The sequence below is a fragment of the Bufo bufo genome, chromosome 3 (assembly GCF_905171765.1).
Source record: "Bufo bufo chromosome 3, aBufBuf1.1, whole genome shotgun sequence".
In the NCBI taxonomy this organism is placed as follows: domain Eukaryota; kingdom Metazoa; phylum Chordata; class Amphibia; order Anura; family Bufonidae; genus Bufo; species Bufo bufo.
In genome coordinates, this window is record NC_053391.1 from 547,788,709 (window position 1) to 547,808,771 (window position 20,063).

Consider the following 20,063-nt stretch of genomic DNA (forward strand, 5'->3'; position numbering starts at 1 on the left):
TTACGGATTGAAAGCGCTTCCATGGGATGTTCAATTTCTGTTGCTGTGCAGACCATATAATGCAGATCACGGACCCATTCAAGTCTATGGGTCCGCATCTGCAAACGAAGTGCACCTGGCTGGTGCATTGCGGACCACCATTTCTGGTCCGTAGCACGGGGTACACATGCTCGTGTGCATGAGCCGTAAGGCTGTGTTAAGTAACCAATACTGGGCATGGATCCAAAAACTGCAAATAAACCTTTCATTTTTACCACTCACCCCTTAAGTCTGCCGTTTTGGTGATGCCAAAGTAGAAAGTGTGAACTGGACCAACAAAAGGGCAAAGATTGTTGGTCAGAGGTGAAACTGGGAACCATACCTACTATACAGGCTTATCCTTAAAGGGGTTTTCCGAGAGTTTATAACTGATGTGCAATCCTCTGGATGGGTCATGAGTATCTGATCAGTGGGGGTTGACACCCAGGACCACGGCCAATCAGCTGTTTGAGCTGGCAGCAGCGCTCACAGCTTTTCCCAAGCCTGAATGGGGCTGAGCCTGATACCAAGCACAGCCGCTATACAATGTATGGCGCCGTGCTTGGCAAGCTGTCCTTCTCAAACAGCTAACTGGCGGGGTTCACAGGCGTCGGACCCCCCACCGATCAGATACTGACTACCTATACAGAGATTATAAAATGTTGGAAAACCCTTTTAATTCAGTGCCTCCCACCAGTTAAACTAACATCCTGAATTGATGAGAGCGCCATAGATTATAAAGTGCAAGATACACAGTGTATCTTCCCATTTAGCAAGAGGGCTAAGCCTTATGTTTAGGATTATAAGGTCATCAACAATATTTCCCGGATAACCTCTTTAATCACTTAGTCCAGGTAATGATACATACTGACTCAATCTTGAAGTTATACAGACTGTGAGGAGCAATGCTTACCTATACAGATTCTGTATTAGACCGTGTCCTACCCACATTTTTTTTTTTATAGGTCTATTGACTACATTGCAGACATATTCTATCTTTTTGTGGAACCAGACACAGATGAAGAAAGCGCACTGATGATCCGTGTGCTTTCCGCATCCAAGTCTGCTCTGCAGAAAAATAGAACAGGTCTTATAACTTAGCCACAAAATGCAGACCATGCCCCTATTGAAGTCAATAGGTCCGCCAAAAATGTGGATGCAAAACTAATGGTATTTGTATTTTGCGAATCCGTAAAAATACATACGGTCGTGTGCACGAGTCCTTAATAAAAGATCCAAAACAATAATTAGCAGACAACAGAATTATTGTGGATGCCAAGTAAACCAGAGGAAGATGAGGGCACCGCAGACAGAGAACAGCACTCCAGGCCTGTATTGTTACAGTGATGCAGCTTTCTGACTACACAGACATTAATGGGGACATCACCGCCAAACAGTCCATTCATTCCAAAGTCTACAGTAATGGAGATAAGTCATACAAGCCGCTGACGTGTCAGCTCTTCACCAAACTGCTCACCTGGAAAAAAATTTAATAAAATCGCCAGTCGCTCATATCTGGTCCGTCTATTAATCCTTAGCTGAGCAATGTTACTCGCCCATTACATCACCAGCAGAGAGCACTCATGAACAATTCATTGCAGAACATGATTAAAAATGCATCAGACTGAGAAACTCAGATAAATATATTATCCTCATAATCAGATTATTTGCCCTCCCCTATGACAAATACAAGTCCTTAATAATAGCAATTGTCTCGATATACAGGTATCCTGATGGAGCGGCTGACAGAGTATGCACCCTGCAGCTCCATTCTCTATGGCTGGAAATAGCCTGCCGCCCCATCACATCGGGAGACGGGCCCCAGCAGTTGGACTATACATTTTCGGTTCAATGGCTATTCCAGTCGTAGGGGCTAGAAAACCCTGAGCAGTTTTCCTCGACTGCGCTCAGACTGAATTCTTGAAAACTTTAAGCTTTTGAGAATGTACTACACAAAACAATCTGTAATCTTGGAGTATTTATACAATTCGAACTATAAATCAATCGTTCGTACATCGTGTGATCTAGACTCTATTGCATATTTTCTCACAACAGATGCATCAACACCACAACGGAAACCTCGACAGGAACTTACAGGCCCCAAAATAAGTCAATGTGGTCCACTGGGTGCTGTGAGGGGCCACGGTGTAACGGATCTGGCACTGCTTTGGAACAGACCATGACATGAACAGAGCCTAAAGCTACACATAATTGTCAGTCAGGCAATAGTTTAGCCAACAGCCATCCTCCTATACGTATGTATACGCTGACCATGCACGTCCCGTGAATGAGCAGAATGCAGCAGCCACACTCCTGGCAGCAGCTTATCTCCTGAGAACAAAAGGGTCGGGCAGTAGTGTTGAACAAACTTGTGCTTTAAGTTCGGCGTCTAAAGTTCAGGTTATCGAAGAATCCAGTTATGGATTCCGCTACCACGGACCATAACGGAATTTAGAATCCATAAAGGGATTTCTTCGATAACCCAAACCTTAAACGCCGAACATAAAACACAAGTTCGCTCAACACTATCAGGCAGTAAGAATCCAACATGCCTGAACCTTACTTCTCCTGACACCAGCTGGAGAGTTAGGAGGCCCCATACGCATTAGATGGACAATCAAACCTGCGGAAATTGATGGATTCAGCTGACACAGTACTGTGCAAAAGTTTTTGGCAAAATACTGCAAAGTAAGAATGCTTTCAAAAATAAAAGTATGAGTAGCTTAAGGCTACATGCACACGATCAGGATTCATGTGCGGAGAATCCGCACTGAAATCCGCAGGTGTTCGCAGGCAAATCCGTGCGGTCAATCCGCATTAATTGGTGCGGATTTGCATACGGATTTGCGTGCGGATTTGGTGCGGATTCGGTGCGGATTTTCCGCATGCGGATTTCACTAAGTGAATGAAGAAAATCCGGTCAGGAAAAAAAAAATTAATTGACATGTCGCGGATTTTAAAATCCGCACCGCAGGTCAAAATCCGCGCGGAAAAAATCCGCATCGTGTGCATTGAGAATTTCAAATTCTCATAGAGTACAATGGACATGACCTACGGTGCGGATTTTCCGCACGCAAATCCGCGCGGAAAATCCGCACGCAATCCTGATCGTGTGCAGGGGGCCTAAATTTATTCTGCAGCAGGAAAACCCCAAACATACAGCTAATGTCATTAAGAACAAGAAGTCCTAGAAGTGATAATATGGCCCCTACAGATCTCAACATCATCAAGTCTGTCTGGGATTACATGGAGACTTAGGCTCCATTCACACGTCCACAAAATGGGTCCGCATCCTTTCCGCAGTTTTGCGGAATGGGTGCGGACCCATTCATTCTCTATGGGGACGGAATGGATGCGGACAGCACACAGTGTGCTGTCTGCAGCCGCAATTGCGGAGCGCGGCCCCGATTTTGGGTCCGCAGCTCCGCAAAAAGATAGAGCATGTCCTATTCTTGTCCGCAGCTTGCGGACAAGAATATGCATTTCTATGGGGGTGACGGGCTGGTGTGTTGCGGACCCGCAATTTGCGGGTCCGCAACACACCACGGACGTGTGAATGTAGCCTTAGGCCTCTTTCACACGGGCGTGTCCGGATTAGGTCCGGATGCGTCACGATGCATTGCTGCAAACCCGCGCGAGTAGGAACGCAATTGCAGTCAGTTTTGACTGCGATTGCGTTCCGATGCTCAGTTTCTATCGCGCGGGTGCAATGTGTTTTGCACGCGCGTGATAAAAAACTGACTGTGGTACCCAGACCCGAACTTCTTTACAGAAGTTCAGGTTTGGGTTCGTTGTAGTGTAGATTGTATTATTTCCCCTTATAACATGGTTATAAGGGGAAATAATACATTCTGAATACAGAATGCATAGTAAAATAGGGCTGGAGGGGTTAAAAAAAAAATTTACAAAGAATTTAAGTCACCTTAATCCACTTGTTCGCGCAGCCGGCATCTCTTCTGTCTTTATCTGTGAGCAATAGGACCTTTGATGACGTCACTGCGTTCATCACATGGTCCATCAAATGATCCATCACCATGGTGATGGATCATGTGATGAACGCAGTGACGTCATCAAAGGTCCTATTGCTCACAGTTAAAGACAGAAGAGATGCCGGCTGCGCGAACAAGTGGATTAAGGAGAGTTAAAAAATTGTTGTTGTTTTTTTTAAACCCCTCCAGCGCTATTTTACTTAGCATTCTGTATTCAGAATGCTATTATTTTCCCTTATAACCATGTTATAAGGGGAAATAATAATGATCGGGTCCCCATCCCGTTCGTCACCTAGCAACCGTGTGTGAAAATCGCACCGCTTGCGGATGCTTGCGATTTTCACGCAACCCCATTCATTTCTATGGGGCCTGCGTTACGTGAAAAACGCACAAAGAGGAGCATGCTGCGATTTTCACGCAAGGCACAAGTGATGCGTGAAAATCACTGCTCGTGTGCACAGCCCCATAGAAATGAATGGGTCAGGATTCAGTGCGGGTGCAATGCGTTCAACTCACGCATCGCTTCCGCGCGGAATACTCACCCGTGTGAAAGGGGCCTTAAGGATCTGAGCAAGCCTACGTCAACAGAAAGTCGGTGGTCAGTTCTACAAAAACTGTGTACAAGAGTACCTAGAAGAACTGATGTAGTTTTAAGAGCACAAGGGTGGTGATTTGATTTAGATTTCTCTTCTTCATTCGCTTGCAATTTTGTTAATTGATAAAAAATAAACTATTAACACTTCTATTTTTTTAAGCATTCTTAGTCTGCAACATTTTCCCCACGCTTGCCTAAAACTTTTGCATAGTACTATACATCTAATGTGTATTGTCAGCCTTAGACAAACTTATACACACACATAGCTAAAAAATGCTTAAGTAGAAATATAGATCTTGTCTGCACGAAAAATGCATGCTGCCATAACAAAACCAAGTATACAACAAATCACCTTGGAAACTGCTTAAAATAGCTGAAAAATCATCATTTAGGTCTTTTTACCACATCCTGAGCAGGCAGAAAAAAAAACTGGATTGCGCAGGATTTGGAGGAGAAGGCAGCCAGCCAAATATAGTAAACGACACTGAAAGGAAAGGTATGGAAAACATTCCTCAGAAATGGCTGAAGATCACACATAATATGGCTGTTGTAATCGCCCTTAACATCTCATGCCAATATGCTCTCAGGATTTGTAAAACCACGCAACATTTTCCATGTCATCTTCTTGTGCCTGCGGGCTGTTTGCATGGGAAACCCTTCATGGCTCTGTTTTGGGAAGGGGGGGGGGGGAGGGGCTGTTGCTAAGCAAAGCCGTCTCTCCTAATAAATCTACCAAGATCAGCTGTAACTCCCTGCGTTCTGGAATATGCCAGCGCAGCGCATTCTCCAAGGAAAGTCCTCCTTGTCAGAGCATTAAATTACAAAGATCTGGGTGCAGGTCCCTAGAGACCGAGTGGCTGCAGCGGCCAGGGCACCTTCGGCGTCACCTTGCCGGTCCGGTCATTTAAAGCGGAGGCTGAAGTACGCCGACTCCTCTTTACCAACAATGTATGCTTTATTGAAAGTTGACAAGTGCAACAGTTAAATACAATGACGTGTTACAACTGTTTAGAGAACATGCACAACGTAGGCATACTACCTTACAGCTCAAATATCCCATTAGGTTAGCAGAAAGTGGTCAGTATCTGGAGTGATTCAACAAAAAAACAACAAAAAAAAAACCTTCAGTGAACTGGGTCTGACTTTAGGGGATATTCACCAGACAGGGCAAAGTTCAAGAAAAGAATGCGCAAAACGCGGCATGAATCTGCCATGTCCTTACCCAGACTGTACCAACCTATGACTTTGGCTTTTGCTGAACCACAAATCCCAGCGCGCTCCTGCCAACCGGTATTGGACAGTGTACGCTGTGAGACTTGTACATCGATAGAACCATAGGTCGCCTATCTCTACCCTGAACAGTTGTGCGGGTGTGCTCTTAGCTAACGCCTTTCGCGCCAGGGGAACCTGCATGTCCAGTTCTTCTAGCCACGTAAAGGGTAGCTGCTTTATATAAAAAAAAAAAACAACAAAAAAAATAAAAAAAAATTTCAGTTCAGCCAATGAAACCACTAAATTTCTAATCTGTACAACCTAAGTAGTACTTACAAGGTTTTTTTTTTTTTTCCTATTTTACAGAGTACTTACACTACATACACAAATATACAGTAGGCAAACTTCATTGAAATAATAATATTCCTAATTTCCAACAGCATCTTCTCATAACGGATCAGTGCATCCAATCCTATCAATAAGAGATATTGCAATTTAAGGGCTCAGCTGACCAAAGGGAGATAACCCAGGAGAACACTTCAGTATACCTTTACCCGCTAGGAATGTGTCTGTGGCATAAAATTGTCCTTCTCGCTGCAGGAGAACGGAAACCTCCCGTTACTTCCAAGTCCAGCTTTCCCACCCTTACGCCCAAACAGATTTGCATTGTACAGAATACAATAAAATAATTAAAAAGAAAAAAAACATGAAAACCCTATCTGTAGGTATCACAGCTCGCTTACAATGCAGTGTCCGTGCATTTACATTTGTAGTCCACAGACCATTCCCAATGCAACGCGCTTCAGAGGAGGTGGAGTGAGAGCTCTTTAATACTGAAAACTGGATGCAAGCGGAAAGCTGTAGCAGAGCAGGAGGCACGGGTTCTGCCTTATAAATAAGTGGAGATCAGAGGCACATCCAAAAGGTGAAGAATCTTGTGAATTCTGCAGTCACTGAAATTATTAGGACACTTCATAGCTATAAAAGAAGGCTGTGATTCTGGCCACCTCCTCGATAAATGTCAAACTCCAAGCTTTTAAAGCACTCCACGCCATGTCACCATCAGATGGTATTATACGCGGGCTCTTCTGAATAATAAGACCTGATGGTAACGGGACTCTTCCGCACTTGTCAGGATGGTATCAATGTACTAGATATGTCAACTGGAATCGAGCCCCATTTGGAGAGCTAAAGCTGCTACGCAGAGGGGCCCGAGCTCTGTGAAGCAGATTGTGCCGGTGTGGAGGTGCTTGCTGGAGGCTGTGAGGATGAAGATGAGGAGGAGGAGGGCGGAGAGCCGCTCTGAAGCTGAGCCTGGAACTGGGCGAGCTGCTCGGGGCTCGCCAGTGTCTTTAGCAGGCTGTTCTCCTGTTCCAGCTGGGAGTTCTTCTCAATCAGCTCCTTGATTTGCTCTTTGAGGACTTCGACTTCTTCCCTAACGGCGTACATCAGGTGGCTCTTCACCAAGTCCTGCAACAGAAAAGAGCAGTCAGTAGTCCACCCCGGGCAATCAGGACATGACTGGGGGAGTAGTGGATACAAAACTGTATCTGGCTTTCCTTTGTGCCCCTTTTTGGATCCATTCCTGGCTAAAAATTAAATGCATCAAAAACTGCATGTGTGATCAGAGCAGGGGTAAGCAACACAAAGGTCCATGTTAAAGGGGCTGTCCACGATTTATTTTTTCATCGCCAGAGACAGTGTTATAAAATACATATTGTACCAAACCCTCTGTTCCAGCACCCTCGTTGCATCAGTGATGTAATGTTTTGGCTGCACTGACAACATGCTATAACCACTGCAGCCAACCACCTGCCTCAGTGGTATAGAGCACAGGACTGCTGAGGAGACATCGGCAGGTAACGAAGGGGGTTCCGAACAACATCTTGGACAACCCCTTTCACCCAGTGTTCCTCAACTCCAGTCCTGAGGACCCACCTGCTGGTCATGTTTTCAGGATTTCCCTAGTATTTAGTGTCAGTGCATCAGGAGTTACCACAGGTCTTCATTCTGTGGGATATTCTCAAATCATGACCAGTAGGTGGTCCCTGAGGACTGGAGTTGAGGAACACTGCTTTAACCACCAAATCATGGATTGACAGAAGATAACCACCCTAGAAAAAAACCACCAGCGGCACTTTTTTTGGCAGCTGGCACATTGATTACTTGGCTCTTAGGATTTATCCAGTCCTACAATACATGATTGGCAGGCTAGAATCAAATCTCCAAAGTGTCACTGATGGCAAGGGGGTCAATATATATATATTTATTAGGGATCGACTGATATTGATTTTTTTAGAGCAGATAATTATAACCTGTGAACTTTCAAGCAGATAGCTTATACCGATATTCTGTGCATTTTCATTTTTGAAAAAAATAACTAAAAAATTTCTGTTACGGCGTTCACCACATAGGAGATTATTATATATATATATATATATATATATATATATATATATATTACATATACATACATATATATACACATACATATACACACATATATATATATATATATATATATATATATAATTTTAATAGTTTGGACTTTTCAGACGTGGCAATATGCGATATGTTTATTTATTGTTTATATATATTATATGTAAAATTGGAAAAGAGGGGGATTTATACTTAATATTTTGGTGTTTTTTTTAATTTTTTTTATTTAATAACCATTTCCCCCCTTAGGGCTAGAACCTGGGATCTTTTAATCCCTTGTCCCATTTACCCTAAAGCCTCATGCACACGTCCGTGGAACACGGACCGTGTTATACCGGCCTGGATTTCTTCTGAAAGCAGGAGCGCACGGCGTCATTGGTTGCTATGACGCCGTGCGCTTCTTGCTTCAGATCATACCAGTGTATTACTGTACTGCGGCAGCAGCAGGAAGCGCACAGTGTCATAGCAACCAATGACTCTGTGTGCTCCTGCACTCAGAAGAAATCCAGGCCGGTATCACACGGTCCGTGTTCCACGGTCGTGTGCATGAGGGTTAATAGAGCTCTATCAGGGTGAATAGGACTTCACACTCTCCTGCTGCCCTGTGCTATGTGCACACAGCAGCAGGGAGATTACCATGGCAGCCAGGGCTTCAGTAGCATCCTGGCTGCCATGGTAACCAATCGAAGCCCCAGGATTACACTGCTGGGGCTCTGATCAGAAGCTGCTACTGTCACCAATAAGGAGGAGGGGAGGGGACCCTGTGGCCACTGCCACCAATGTTTTTAATATTGGGGAGGGCACACTGCGCCACCAATGATAATTAACGTTTAATACAGGAGGCGGGTGTGTCAGCGCAGAATCACATAGCCAGCACCCTGCCTCTGACAGGGAACTGCGATCAGCGGCATCAGTTAACCCCTCAGGTGCAGCACCTGAAGGGTTAAGTGCCGCTGATCGCAGCTTCATGTCATATAGGCTGGGCACCGCCTCCTGTATTTGTATTAGACGTTAACCCCTCCTCCTCCTCCCGTCTCTCCTCATTGGTGGCAGCGCGGCACAGGGGGGAGGAAGAGAGTGACTCCTTCTCCCCTGTGCTGCTGAGGGAACATGAGCGCACTGACAGCAGCGCGCTGGACGCATTATCGCCAAGGTTAGATGTCGATAACTTTGAAAATAATGAATATCGGCAACTCTGATAAATCGGTTGAATATAATATATATTTTACACACACACTCTGGTCCTCTGTGCTGCCTCAGTCTTTCTGTCCCTGCATTGTTTACACCCGGTCATGGTCACATGCACTGCTCCAGCCAATGACTGGCTTCAGCAGTGACATGCTGCTTGTGACATCACTGCTGAATCCAGCGGGGGGCCCAGACGTGGACAGCTGTTATCAGCAATTGCCGGAGCCGGAAATATCACAGTGGCCGCAGCCAGATGCACGAAGCTCCATCCACTGTGTAGTGCCGTTGCCCATTCACTTGGATGCCAGCTGAGCTGCAGTGACCTGGCATGGCTATCTGACATTGGAAGGAGCTTTCTACTTCTGGCTCCATCCAGTGTTATTCTCGGCTGCTGCTGAGAACAGCTGATCGGCGTTCCCTTAGGATAGGAAAAAACAATTTTTAGGAGGTTTTGAAGTAGATTTTCCAGCCAAAGCCAGAAGTGGGTTGAGCAGGAAGGTGAAGTATAAATCCTTTGATTTCCAATTCTTTTTGAATCCACTTCAGCCGAGAAAACTGCAGGAAAATGTCTGTCAAATCTTCCTCCAAAAAACTCCAAGGACAGATCTTCTATATCTAGAGCACGGACAACCCCATTAATGTGACCTAAGCGAGTCCTAAATCTGACCAGCTTTCTTCATGACCTGAACTGAAAGGTTCAGACGTTCAGGCTTTGAGCTTCAGTGCAGCCGCAGGTGACCCAACTTGTGCCGGGCAATAGTTCTGGATGAGACCATGGAAACAGTGTGGTTGGGACCATTAAAGGGAACCTGTCAGCAGCAAAACCCATCCCAAACCGCCAGCAGTACCTTCAAGTAGCCGGCAGTGAGTTTCGAATGATTACTTTCTTACTGCATTCTGACGAGGCAGAAGAATGAAAAACGCTCTTTTATCCTCTGTCCGCGCTATTTTCCAGTCAGGCTTGAAGTCAAGGCGGGCAGCGGCCTCTTTGCTTCAAGTCAAAGTAATCACACCCCCTCCCGTGACTGACAGCCGGCTGTTCGGCAAAGCCAGCCTGCTGTCGGGCATAAGCGCTGTCAGTCACAGCGAAGGGGACGGGAAGGATGCCGCTGCCCCCTTGACTTCAAGCCTGACTGGAAAATAGCACGGACGGAAAATAAAAGAGCGTTTTTTATTCTTCTGCCTCATCAGAATGCAGTACGAAAATCATCATTCGAAACTCACTGCCGGCTACTTGAAGGTACTGCTGGCGGTTTGGGATTGGTTTTGCCGCTGACAGGTTCCCTTTAAACGGAACTTGTCACCTGGATTTTGGGTATAGAGCTGAGAACATGGGTTGCTAGATGGCCGCTAGCACATCCGCAATACGCAGTCCCCATAGCTCTGTGTGCTTTTATTGTGTAGAAAAACGATTTCATACATATGCAAACTAACCTGATATGTGTCCTGTACGTGAGATGAGTCAGGGACAGGACTCATCTCAGGTTAATTTGCATATGTATCTTTTTTATTTTTTACACAATAAAAGCACACAGAGCTATGAGGACTGGGTATTGCGGATGTGCTAGTGGCGATCTAGCAACCCATGGCCTCAGCTCTATACCCAAAATCCAGGTGACAGGTTCCCTTTAAGTACATTCTGGTAAAGGGAATTCTTTTATGATCTAATGTGGCGACAAGCATTTTATAGGGGCCCCTCCATACAGGTCTGGTGATCCTGCTCAGCTTCCCTCTGGCTTGGTACAGAAATGCCGGATCATCGGCCATATGTGAAGGGGCCATTACAAGATGCTTGAGAAGTTGCCCATTTATCAGAGCTGCTGCCATTTTTTATGGGATCGTTCATAATCATCCGCCGCATGATGGTGGGAAAAGAGTGCTGGACAGAAATACAATGCATGCACTAGACCGCACGTACATCAGGTGTGACAGACAGGTCAAGCTGGGCTACCAACTGTAGACAGGGGGCAACTGAATGTAAAGAGCATGACAGGTCGTCACATCGATGAGCTTTACAGTATGAGCCAGTGCGAAACCTATAGAAAATATGGATCACCTCACACATGGCCCCCTGTATGGGATGCATACAATCAGCTGGCTGCAGCCCTCTGACTGTCTCATGGATTGTCCCTAAAATATTCCCTTATGTGTGAAGAGTTGTAAAATACACGACTATATCATATATATGTACAGGTATATTACAGACTAAGCAGGGAGTGAAGCTAATGTACATATGAACTCCGTGTCCTCCGAGTGGGAGCGACATGGAGATGCGAGGACAACAATAGCCGGAGAGCTCGGCCGCCGCACACCGGCTGCAGCCGGTCTGAGCAAAGCAGGTTGCCGCATAGTGTTTTCCTCTCTGTCAGTGACGTCACGAAAAACCGTCCCCGCCCACCGCACTGACTGCGTCCTGGCCAATCAGCGAGCGAGATATTTATAGCCGGGAGTAAAAGCTTCTCCTCCTGCCTAGTAACAGCGAGCAGGGAATCGTGAGGAGCAGCGGCGGCGGCAGAGCCCCGGGCAGCGCTCCAGTAACAAAGAGGAAATGTGCCGCACACACTGCACTTACCATGGCTTGCTCGATTTTGTTGTCGATAGCTACCACGCTGGCCCCGGAGGCGCTGTAACACAAACAGAAGAGAGCCGCGTTATTACACATGACAGATAAGCGCAGGGACATAATGACAGAGGACAGTGAGACAGCGACCCCCGGCCGTGCAGGTGGCCGCCACAGTCTATAAGTCACACACAGGTCCCTATGGGGCAGGTGCGCCCGCCGTTACCTGCTGTCTAGTGTGGCCGCGGAGGTGTCTGCGCCCAGCAGGGAGGACAGGAAGGAGATGGAGAAGTGCCGCAGCTGGTAGACCCCTAGATCCATAGCGGCCGCCGCTCTACATCGCTAGCATTACAGCGGGGAGCGGGCACGGAGCGGCGCCGTGTGATGCTGAGGATGCTGCGGGAAGAAATGTCCCAGCTCAGCTCCCCGGGCTCCCTTCAGCGCCGGCCTGATTACATAATCCATGCACTGCGCGCTCATTGGCTGACGCCTGCTCGGAAACGCCCACGCCATTCCCAAGCCAGCCTTTCCCGGGCAGGAGAGCACTGAAGGATGCGTGATGGCTGCGGAGGAGATCATCTCCTGACCGGCCATACACCGGCCCTATACAGACTTTCTACAGCACGCCTGACGAGAACCGGGGGCACAGAGCACCGTGCGGGGTCTCAGCGGAGGTGACCCCGGGAAATCTCCAAAAGACGCCGGTCAAAGGCTGCAGGAGGGAAATACGCAGCGCAACAGCGGCCCCTGGCGGACAGAGTATATACTAGATCTGCCTCCAATACATATAATGCAAATACAAAACCATATATCCCGCACCCCTGCCTACAGTACACACATTTTATAACTATACGTGTATATATATATATATATATATATATATATATATATATATATATATATATATATATATATATGTCGGCCTAGGTCCCTTAGTTCCAGTGAAGAGTTAATGGTGCAAGTGGTTCTAAGTCCGGTTATGTGATTTTTTTTTTCCATCTTCATTCTTGCTTTCTGACAAACCAGCAGTAAGATGCATTAAGAGGACTCCTGGGCTCACACACAAGGAGGAGTCCTCCCAATGCATCTTACTGCCGGTTTGTGGGAGCACAGCGTCAGAATCCGAGTGAGTACGAAGATAGAAAAGACCTAATCGGAGCCGGCATCACTTACACTATACATCGCCTACTCTATAGATTCCCTTTCAGCACAAGTCACTTTGGAGTACAGCAGGACTGTGCGCCAGCGCAGAAAACAAGGTCCATAAAGGCCTGGTTGGCGAGTTTGATGTGAAGGAACCTGGCTGGCGGCACAGAGCCCTGACCTCAACCCCATCCAACACCTTGGGGATGAACTAGAATGGAGACTGGGATCCAGGCCCTCTCCTCCAACATCAGGGTCTGACCTCACAAATGTTCTTCTGGATGAGTGGGCAAGGATCTTGTAGAAGCCTTCCCAGAAGAGCGACGCTGGGACCGGCTCCATATTAGTACCTATGGATTTAGAATGGGATGTCAGAAAAGCTCCCGTCGGTGTAATGTGCAGGCGTCGCAGTGCTTTTATCCATACAGTGTGTGACCCCTGCCAACAGTATATATGCAACTTTTTCCATACATATATTTTACATCTGTCTAGAACTGCTGTGTGCACGGCCAATAGAAACCCTCATTAGGGCAGAGAACGGACCAGATTAAGGGTACTTTCACAACCTCTAGAGTTCCGTCACAGGGGCTCTAAACCGGAAAAGAACTGATCAGTTTTATCCCCATGCATTCGGAATGGAGAGTAAGGCTACTTTCACACTTGCGGCAGAGAGATCCGGCAAGCAGTTCCGTCGTCGGAACTGCCTGCCGGATCAGGCAAAATGTATGCTAACTGATGGCATTAGTAAGACTGATCAGGATCCTTATCAGTCTTAAAAATGCCTGATCAGTCGAAAAAATGCATTGAAATGCCGGTGTCATCTGGCAAAAACGGATCCGGCATTTATTTTTTCACCTTTTTTTCAGTCTGCGCATGCGCATACCGGAAGGACGGATCCGGTATTCTGAATGCCGGATCCGGCACTAATACATTCCTATGGGAAAAAATGACTGAACTGAAGACATCCTGAACGGATTACTCTCCATTCAGAATGCATGGGGATAAAACTGATCAGTTCTTTTCCGGTATAGAGCCCCTGTGACGAAACTATGCCGGAAAAGAAAAACGCAAGTGTGAAAGTACCCTTATCCGTTCAGGATGTCTTCAGTTCAGTCATTTTGACTGATCAGGCAAAAGAGAAAACCGCAGCATGCTACGGTTTTATCTCCGGCCCAAAAAAACTGAAGACTTGCCTGAATGCCGGATCCGGCATTTTTTTTATATAGCAATGTATTAGTGCCGGATCCGTTCTTCCAGTCTGCACATGCGCAGACCGGTAAAAATATAGAAAAATTATAATATCTAATCTGATCCGTTTGTCCGTATGACAGACGGATCCGTTCTTGCAATGCATCTGTAAGACGGACCAGGATCCTGATCAGTCTTAAAATGCAATCAGTTGGCATATGTTTTGCCGGATCAGACAGGCAGTTACGGCGATAGAACTGCCTGCCGGATTCCTCTGCCGCAAGTGTGAAAGTAGCCTAGGGTCCATTCACACGCCCGCAATTCCGTTCCGCATTTTGCGGACCCATTCATTTCTATGGACTTCCAGGTCCGCATTTCCGTTGCGTAACGGATATCGCTGGTCTCTGTGTTTTGCGGACGTGAATGGACCCTTAGGGTGCATTTACACTGCGCTGATGAGTGGACAATGGGAAGGAACTGTTTACAGGCAGTGATCCCCTCCACTGTAGGAGGATGAGCGATGGCTGCTGCTATCATGCGTCCTTGTACAAATTCGTTGTTTCTGGGCATGATCTGCTGCCCAGAAACAATGATGAGGTGTCCGCACTAAAGATACATTTACCCGATGAACAAGAGTTTCGCTCACTCACGGGGTGATCTGCGGCACTTTTACACGGGCACGTTATCCAGAACGAGCGTTTGTAGGAAAGTTTGTTTCTGACAATCTCTCCGTGTAAGTCAGCCATAAAGGTTGTATAAGGAACCACACACTATGGGGCCATACACAGACTGGACATTTGGTTATTAGATACAGGATTCTGTACTGGATAATTACACCAAGTGGATATTAGACATAGATTTAACTATAAGTATACATCCTCACATGGAACAAGAGGGGTCATTTATCAAATTGGCGTAAAGTAGAGCTGCCTTAGTTGCCCATAGCAACCAATCAGATGCCACCTTCTATTTTTCACAGCTCCTTTGGAAAATTAAAGGTGGAATCTGATTGGCTGCTGTGGGCAACTAAGCCAGTTTAAAAAGGTCCACAAATTGCAGATCCGCAAAAAAAAATAAAAAAATTGATCCGTTTTTTTGCAGATCCATTGTAACAATGCCCAAAACAGACAAGAATAGGACATGTTCTATTTTCTTTGCGGGGCTACGGAACGGACATACTGATGCGGACAGCACACATTTTTTGCAGACCCACTGAAATGAATGGTTCCGCATCCTATCCGCCCAAAAAAACGGAACGGAACCAAACAACGTTTGTGTGCATGTAGCCTAATAAATAACCGCAAATGTTTACGTTGCATATATGTCAGATGTATGTTCTCCAAACCCACCAATTCCATCGGGACCCGCCGATCATCTAATGTGTATGAAAGCCTCCCAACTCATCCATGTTGTATTTCGACTGCCCGATCCATTGTTTTGGGAGAAATATGCCACTGCCAGAGGAGAAGCAGTAGCTTCCTCCCCCTCTTTCTACTAAAGGTGGTGAAATACCCTCATCTCTCCCAGCTCCCCCATACATCTACACTCAGCCAAGCATCTATGTGTGGTCAGCCCCTGCCAGATGACACCAGCAGTGGTTTCCAGGGTTCCCTGGAAAATAAAAGTATTGGGTGAAAATTTTTTTAATTCTCTCGATGCTCCTCTCCCCCGACATCATCCGAGTCAGGAGCTGTTTGCTGGCAAACAATGAATCTGTATGGGGACAAGCGATCACAGTACTGGCCGGCATTAAAATGGCCTTAAAACTGGTCCAAACAAGACCGTGCCTTGAAGGCTGGGTTGGCGCACGCACACATTTCTGACCAATTTCAGCATTTGTAAGACAGGTCTGAGCTGCCTTTTTCCACATTGATCTTTGGTTCTGATAGAACTGGTTTGGTCTCACTTCTTATTCCCTAGGATGGAGGGGTCCTTCAGATGTTGTTTACAAGCTACAACCACAGTAAGGCCTCACGCACACGGCCGTTGTTCTGGTCCGCATCCGAGCCGCAGTTTTGGCGGCTTGGGTGCGGACCCATTCACTTCAATGGGGCAGCAAAAGATGTGGACAGCACTCCGTGTGCTGTCCGCATCCATTGCTCCGTTCTGTGGTCCGCAAAAAAATATATAACCTGTCCTATTCTTGACCGTTTTGCAGACAAAAATAGGCAGTTATCAATGGCGGTCCGTGCAGTTACGCAAATTGCGGGACGCACACGGACGCAATCTGTGTTTTTGCGGACCGCAAAACACACAACGGTCGTGTGCATGAGGCCTAATAATGGTGATCATCTATCCAATACCCAGGTATCCTCAGATATCACATCCAATAGGGGGACCCCTTAATTTGTGCATGGATTCTCTAAAAAGTGGAAAACCCCTTTAAGAAAAGACAGTTTTTTTTTTACAAAGGAATTTTAGATATAACCATTGTTATGTAACATCACATTCATCCCTGATTCAGACCATGACAATACTGGGGACATGCAGTACAACGCTCATCTGCCACCAGGGCAGGTACAGTGCCTTCCTTTCTCATGGACAGGAGATCCTGTTTTCTTTACATCTGACAACCACTGCGCCTGCAGCAGACTACATACCATAAACTACTCATGTCAGTAAATTACAGAGGACAGTAACATGTTTGGCATGTGACGACGCTGGATCACTTAGGATGGGAATATACTGTACATTTATTGAGAGATTTTAGGGTTCAGAATAGAAAATTGCAGCTCATTTCTCAAATGATTACTATATTTTTCATCCCATAAGACACACTTTTTCCCCCAAAGTGGGGGAAAAATGTCACTGCGTTTTATGGGTTGAATACTAATGGACGGTTCCATTATGGAAGCGCTTCATTAGTACCGGAGGACCGGGACGTGGTGAATGCCGTGCTGTGGGTACTCTGTGACCTTACGCTGTGAGCATCGGGTCACAGCACAGCTGACGGCAGGAACAAGAAGAGAGCGCTGAAGGTGAGCAACAGCGGCGTCCAAAGCAGGAGAGGCGAGTGGATTTTTTTATTTTATGTGACCTGAGGCTGGGGGCTGATATGAGGCATGTCGGGCTCATCTGAGGTCCAAAACGGATCAGTCTGCATTCTAATGCATTCTGAATGGAAGCAACGTTTTTGTGTCCGTCTGATGAAACTGAGCAAAACGGATCCGTCCTGACACACAATGTAAGTCAATGGGGACGGATCTGTTTTCACAGACACAATAGAAAACGGATCCATCCTCCATTGACTTTCAATGGTGTTCAAGACGGATCCGTCTTGGCTATGTTACAGATAATACAAACGGATCCGTTCTGAACGGATGCAGACGGTTGTATTAACTAAACGGATCCGTCCATGACGGATCCGCACAAAACGAGAGTAGCCTAAAGTAGAACTCCAACTAAATGCATTCTTATACAAACAAATGGCCAACATGGCATTTTGGCTTAACACACATGTTAATGATGCCGTTTGAGTGGTAGTTTTTAATATTGTTTCTTTTTTTAGCTAAATCCAGAAGTGGCTCACAAACTGCATTAAAAACTACAACAGCTGCCAGCCCCCTTGGCGATCAGCCAACGAAGGGGCCACATTTTGTTATGGCTGTGCCTGGTGCTGCAGCTCAGTGGCATTCCCATGAATGGAAGTGAAGAATCGGGCAAATTCTTGGAAAAGCTCTTTAAGGACAGAGAAGGTCACGCCTAGAAAATAGCACACTGAAATAAGGACAAGTAATCTTAGACTGCGTGATACGGATGTGGTGCCTGACAACGCTGCTGAAACTCATTTGGTTGCTTGTCACTGTTTTTCTGGCCGCTGCTTTGTTTAATGTGACTCAGCAGTTCAGCTGGAAGCCGGCAAGTCCCATCATTCTTCCTTCCAGCTTTGCTATTAGATTTTTCTTAAAATTTACATAGAGTTACAATGGGTCTAATGGACTGGCAGCTGTATAGTTTCAATTGCTGGGTCAGTCATTAGTTTGGTAATAGTTTCCTCTGGTTGTCGCGATCTGAGGATCTGTCGGTATTTATCCAGTTTGCACGAGCAGTTTAAGGATCCATTCGCACGTCCGTAGTGTATTGCGGATCCGCAATACACCCAGCTGGCACCCCTATAGAAATGCCTATTCTTGTCCGCTATTGCGGACAGTGATACAGATGAATGGTGGGGAGAGGCGTCTCCCTTGCCCGTTCCTCTGATAGGCTACAGGCCTAGTGCCTGTAGCCTATCAAAGGCTGGTGCAGGCGGCGTGATGACATCATCGAGCCGTACAGAGCGGGACACAGGCATCGCATCACTGACAGCAGCATAAGGTAAGTATGTGTGTTTATTGTTTTTATTATTTATAGTATACTGTGGCAAGAAGGGGGGTGGGGGCCCTATATACCGGCACAATAGAGGCCACTATGGAGAAGAGTGGAAGCACTATGGGGGCCCTATATACTGCCACAATATGGGGGGGTGCACTATGGAGTAGAGGGGAAGCACTATGGGGGCCCGATATACTGCCAAAATATGGGGGGCCCTATGGAGAAGAGGGGGAAGCACTATGGAGAAGAGGGGAAGCACTATGGGGGCCCTATATACTGGCACATTATGGGGGCACTATGGAGAAGAGGGGAAGGAGCACTATGGGGGCATTTACTGGCACGCATTATGGGGGGCACTATGGAGAAGTGGGGGAGAAAAGCACTATGGGGAAGGGGGAGAGGAGCATTATGAGGGCATCTATGTGGGGCAGTCTATAGGGGCATTTTATACTGGCAAATTATGGAGGACACTATGGGGGAGGAGCACTATGGGGCATCTTCTGGGGGCACTATATAAGAGTATTTTATACTGGCACAAATTATAGGGGCACTATGGGCACCTAAGCTCAACTGGGGGGACAAAGTTTTTCTAGTGGCACACAGTATGGGCCATTGGAACACATGAGGGCACTCTGGGGACATTGGCTCTACTGGGGGCACTAAGATATATATATTATTTTTTTACTGACACACAACGGGGCATTTTTTGCACTGGCGCACATTATAAAGAGAATTATTACTACCAGGGGCATTATGGTGGGCTTTATTACAACTGGGGGACTATGGGAGCATTATTACCGTACTTCTGGGACACAATTACTGTTGGGGGCACTATAGGAGCACTATTACTACTAAGTGCACTCCAGCACAGAATTATCACTATTGTTGGGATTTTGGGGAGCACTATTACTGTGGGGGCACCCTGGCACAGTATCAGCTTAGCACAGTTACTTTTGGGGGACATTATGGTTACACTATTAGTGTCAGGGACACTATTTGCTGGGTGCAGTTATTTTTTAGAGCATTGTGTTCCAATAATTATTGAAGGTGGCGCTATCTGTGTGTAACTAGTATTTTCAGGGGGTTTATTAGTTTATGCAGTATAGTTTTGGGGGTGCATGATGGTATGTGAAGGTGGGAGGATGATGGAAAAGTAGGAAACTAAGATGTCTGTCAAACTCTGCAGAGAGAAGAGATGGCTGAAAGAAATCATCATGGCGGTCTGGTCTGTATGGAGAAGATAAAGAAAGAACATCTACATCAAAGGAGACGTCACTGGATGTAAGAGGTATGTGGAGCTGTATTAGGCTACTTTCACAACTGCGTTAGTGATTCTAGCAGACTGTTCCAGCAGAGAACAGCCTGCCGGAATTCACTGGATCCGGCACAGCAGACTGAATGCCCGGCGCTTTTTTGATGT

The 20,063-nt window shown here is 46.3% G+C and overlaps 1 protein-coding gene across 3 annotated transcripts in view; it reads right to left on the reverse strand.

Moving 5' to 3' along the window:
• Positions 1 to 5,538: 5,538 nt before the first annotated feature.
• Positions 5,539 to 20,063, reverse strand: part of TSC22D1 (TSC22 domain family member 1) — a 105,605-nt gene continuing 91,080 nt past the window's right edge. For 2 of the 3 annotated variants that reach the window (XM_040425427.1, XM_040425428.1), the window contains exons 2-3: positions 12,014 to 12,065; positions 5,539 to 7,284 (exon numbers count right to left, since the gene is read on the reverse strand). In XM_040425427.1, coding sequence (XP_040281361.1) covers positions 7,012 to 7,284; positions 12,014 to 12,065 — 325 coding nt within the window. In that variant the 3' untranslated portion in view covers positions 5,539 to 7,011. Of the gene's footprint in view, positions 7,285 to 12,013; positions 12,066 to 12,227; positions 12,519 to 20,063 lie in introns of those variants that run through there. The other variant, XM_040425429.1, reaches the window with a different exon arrangement.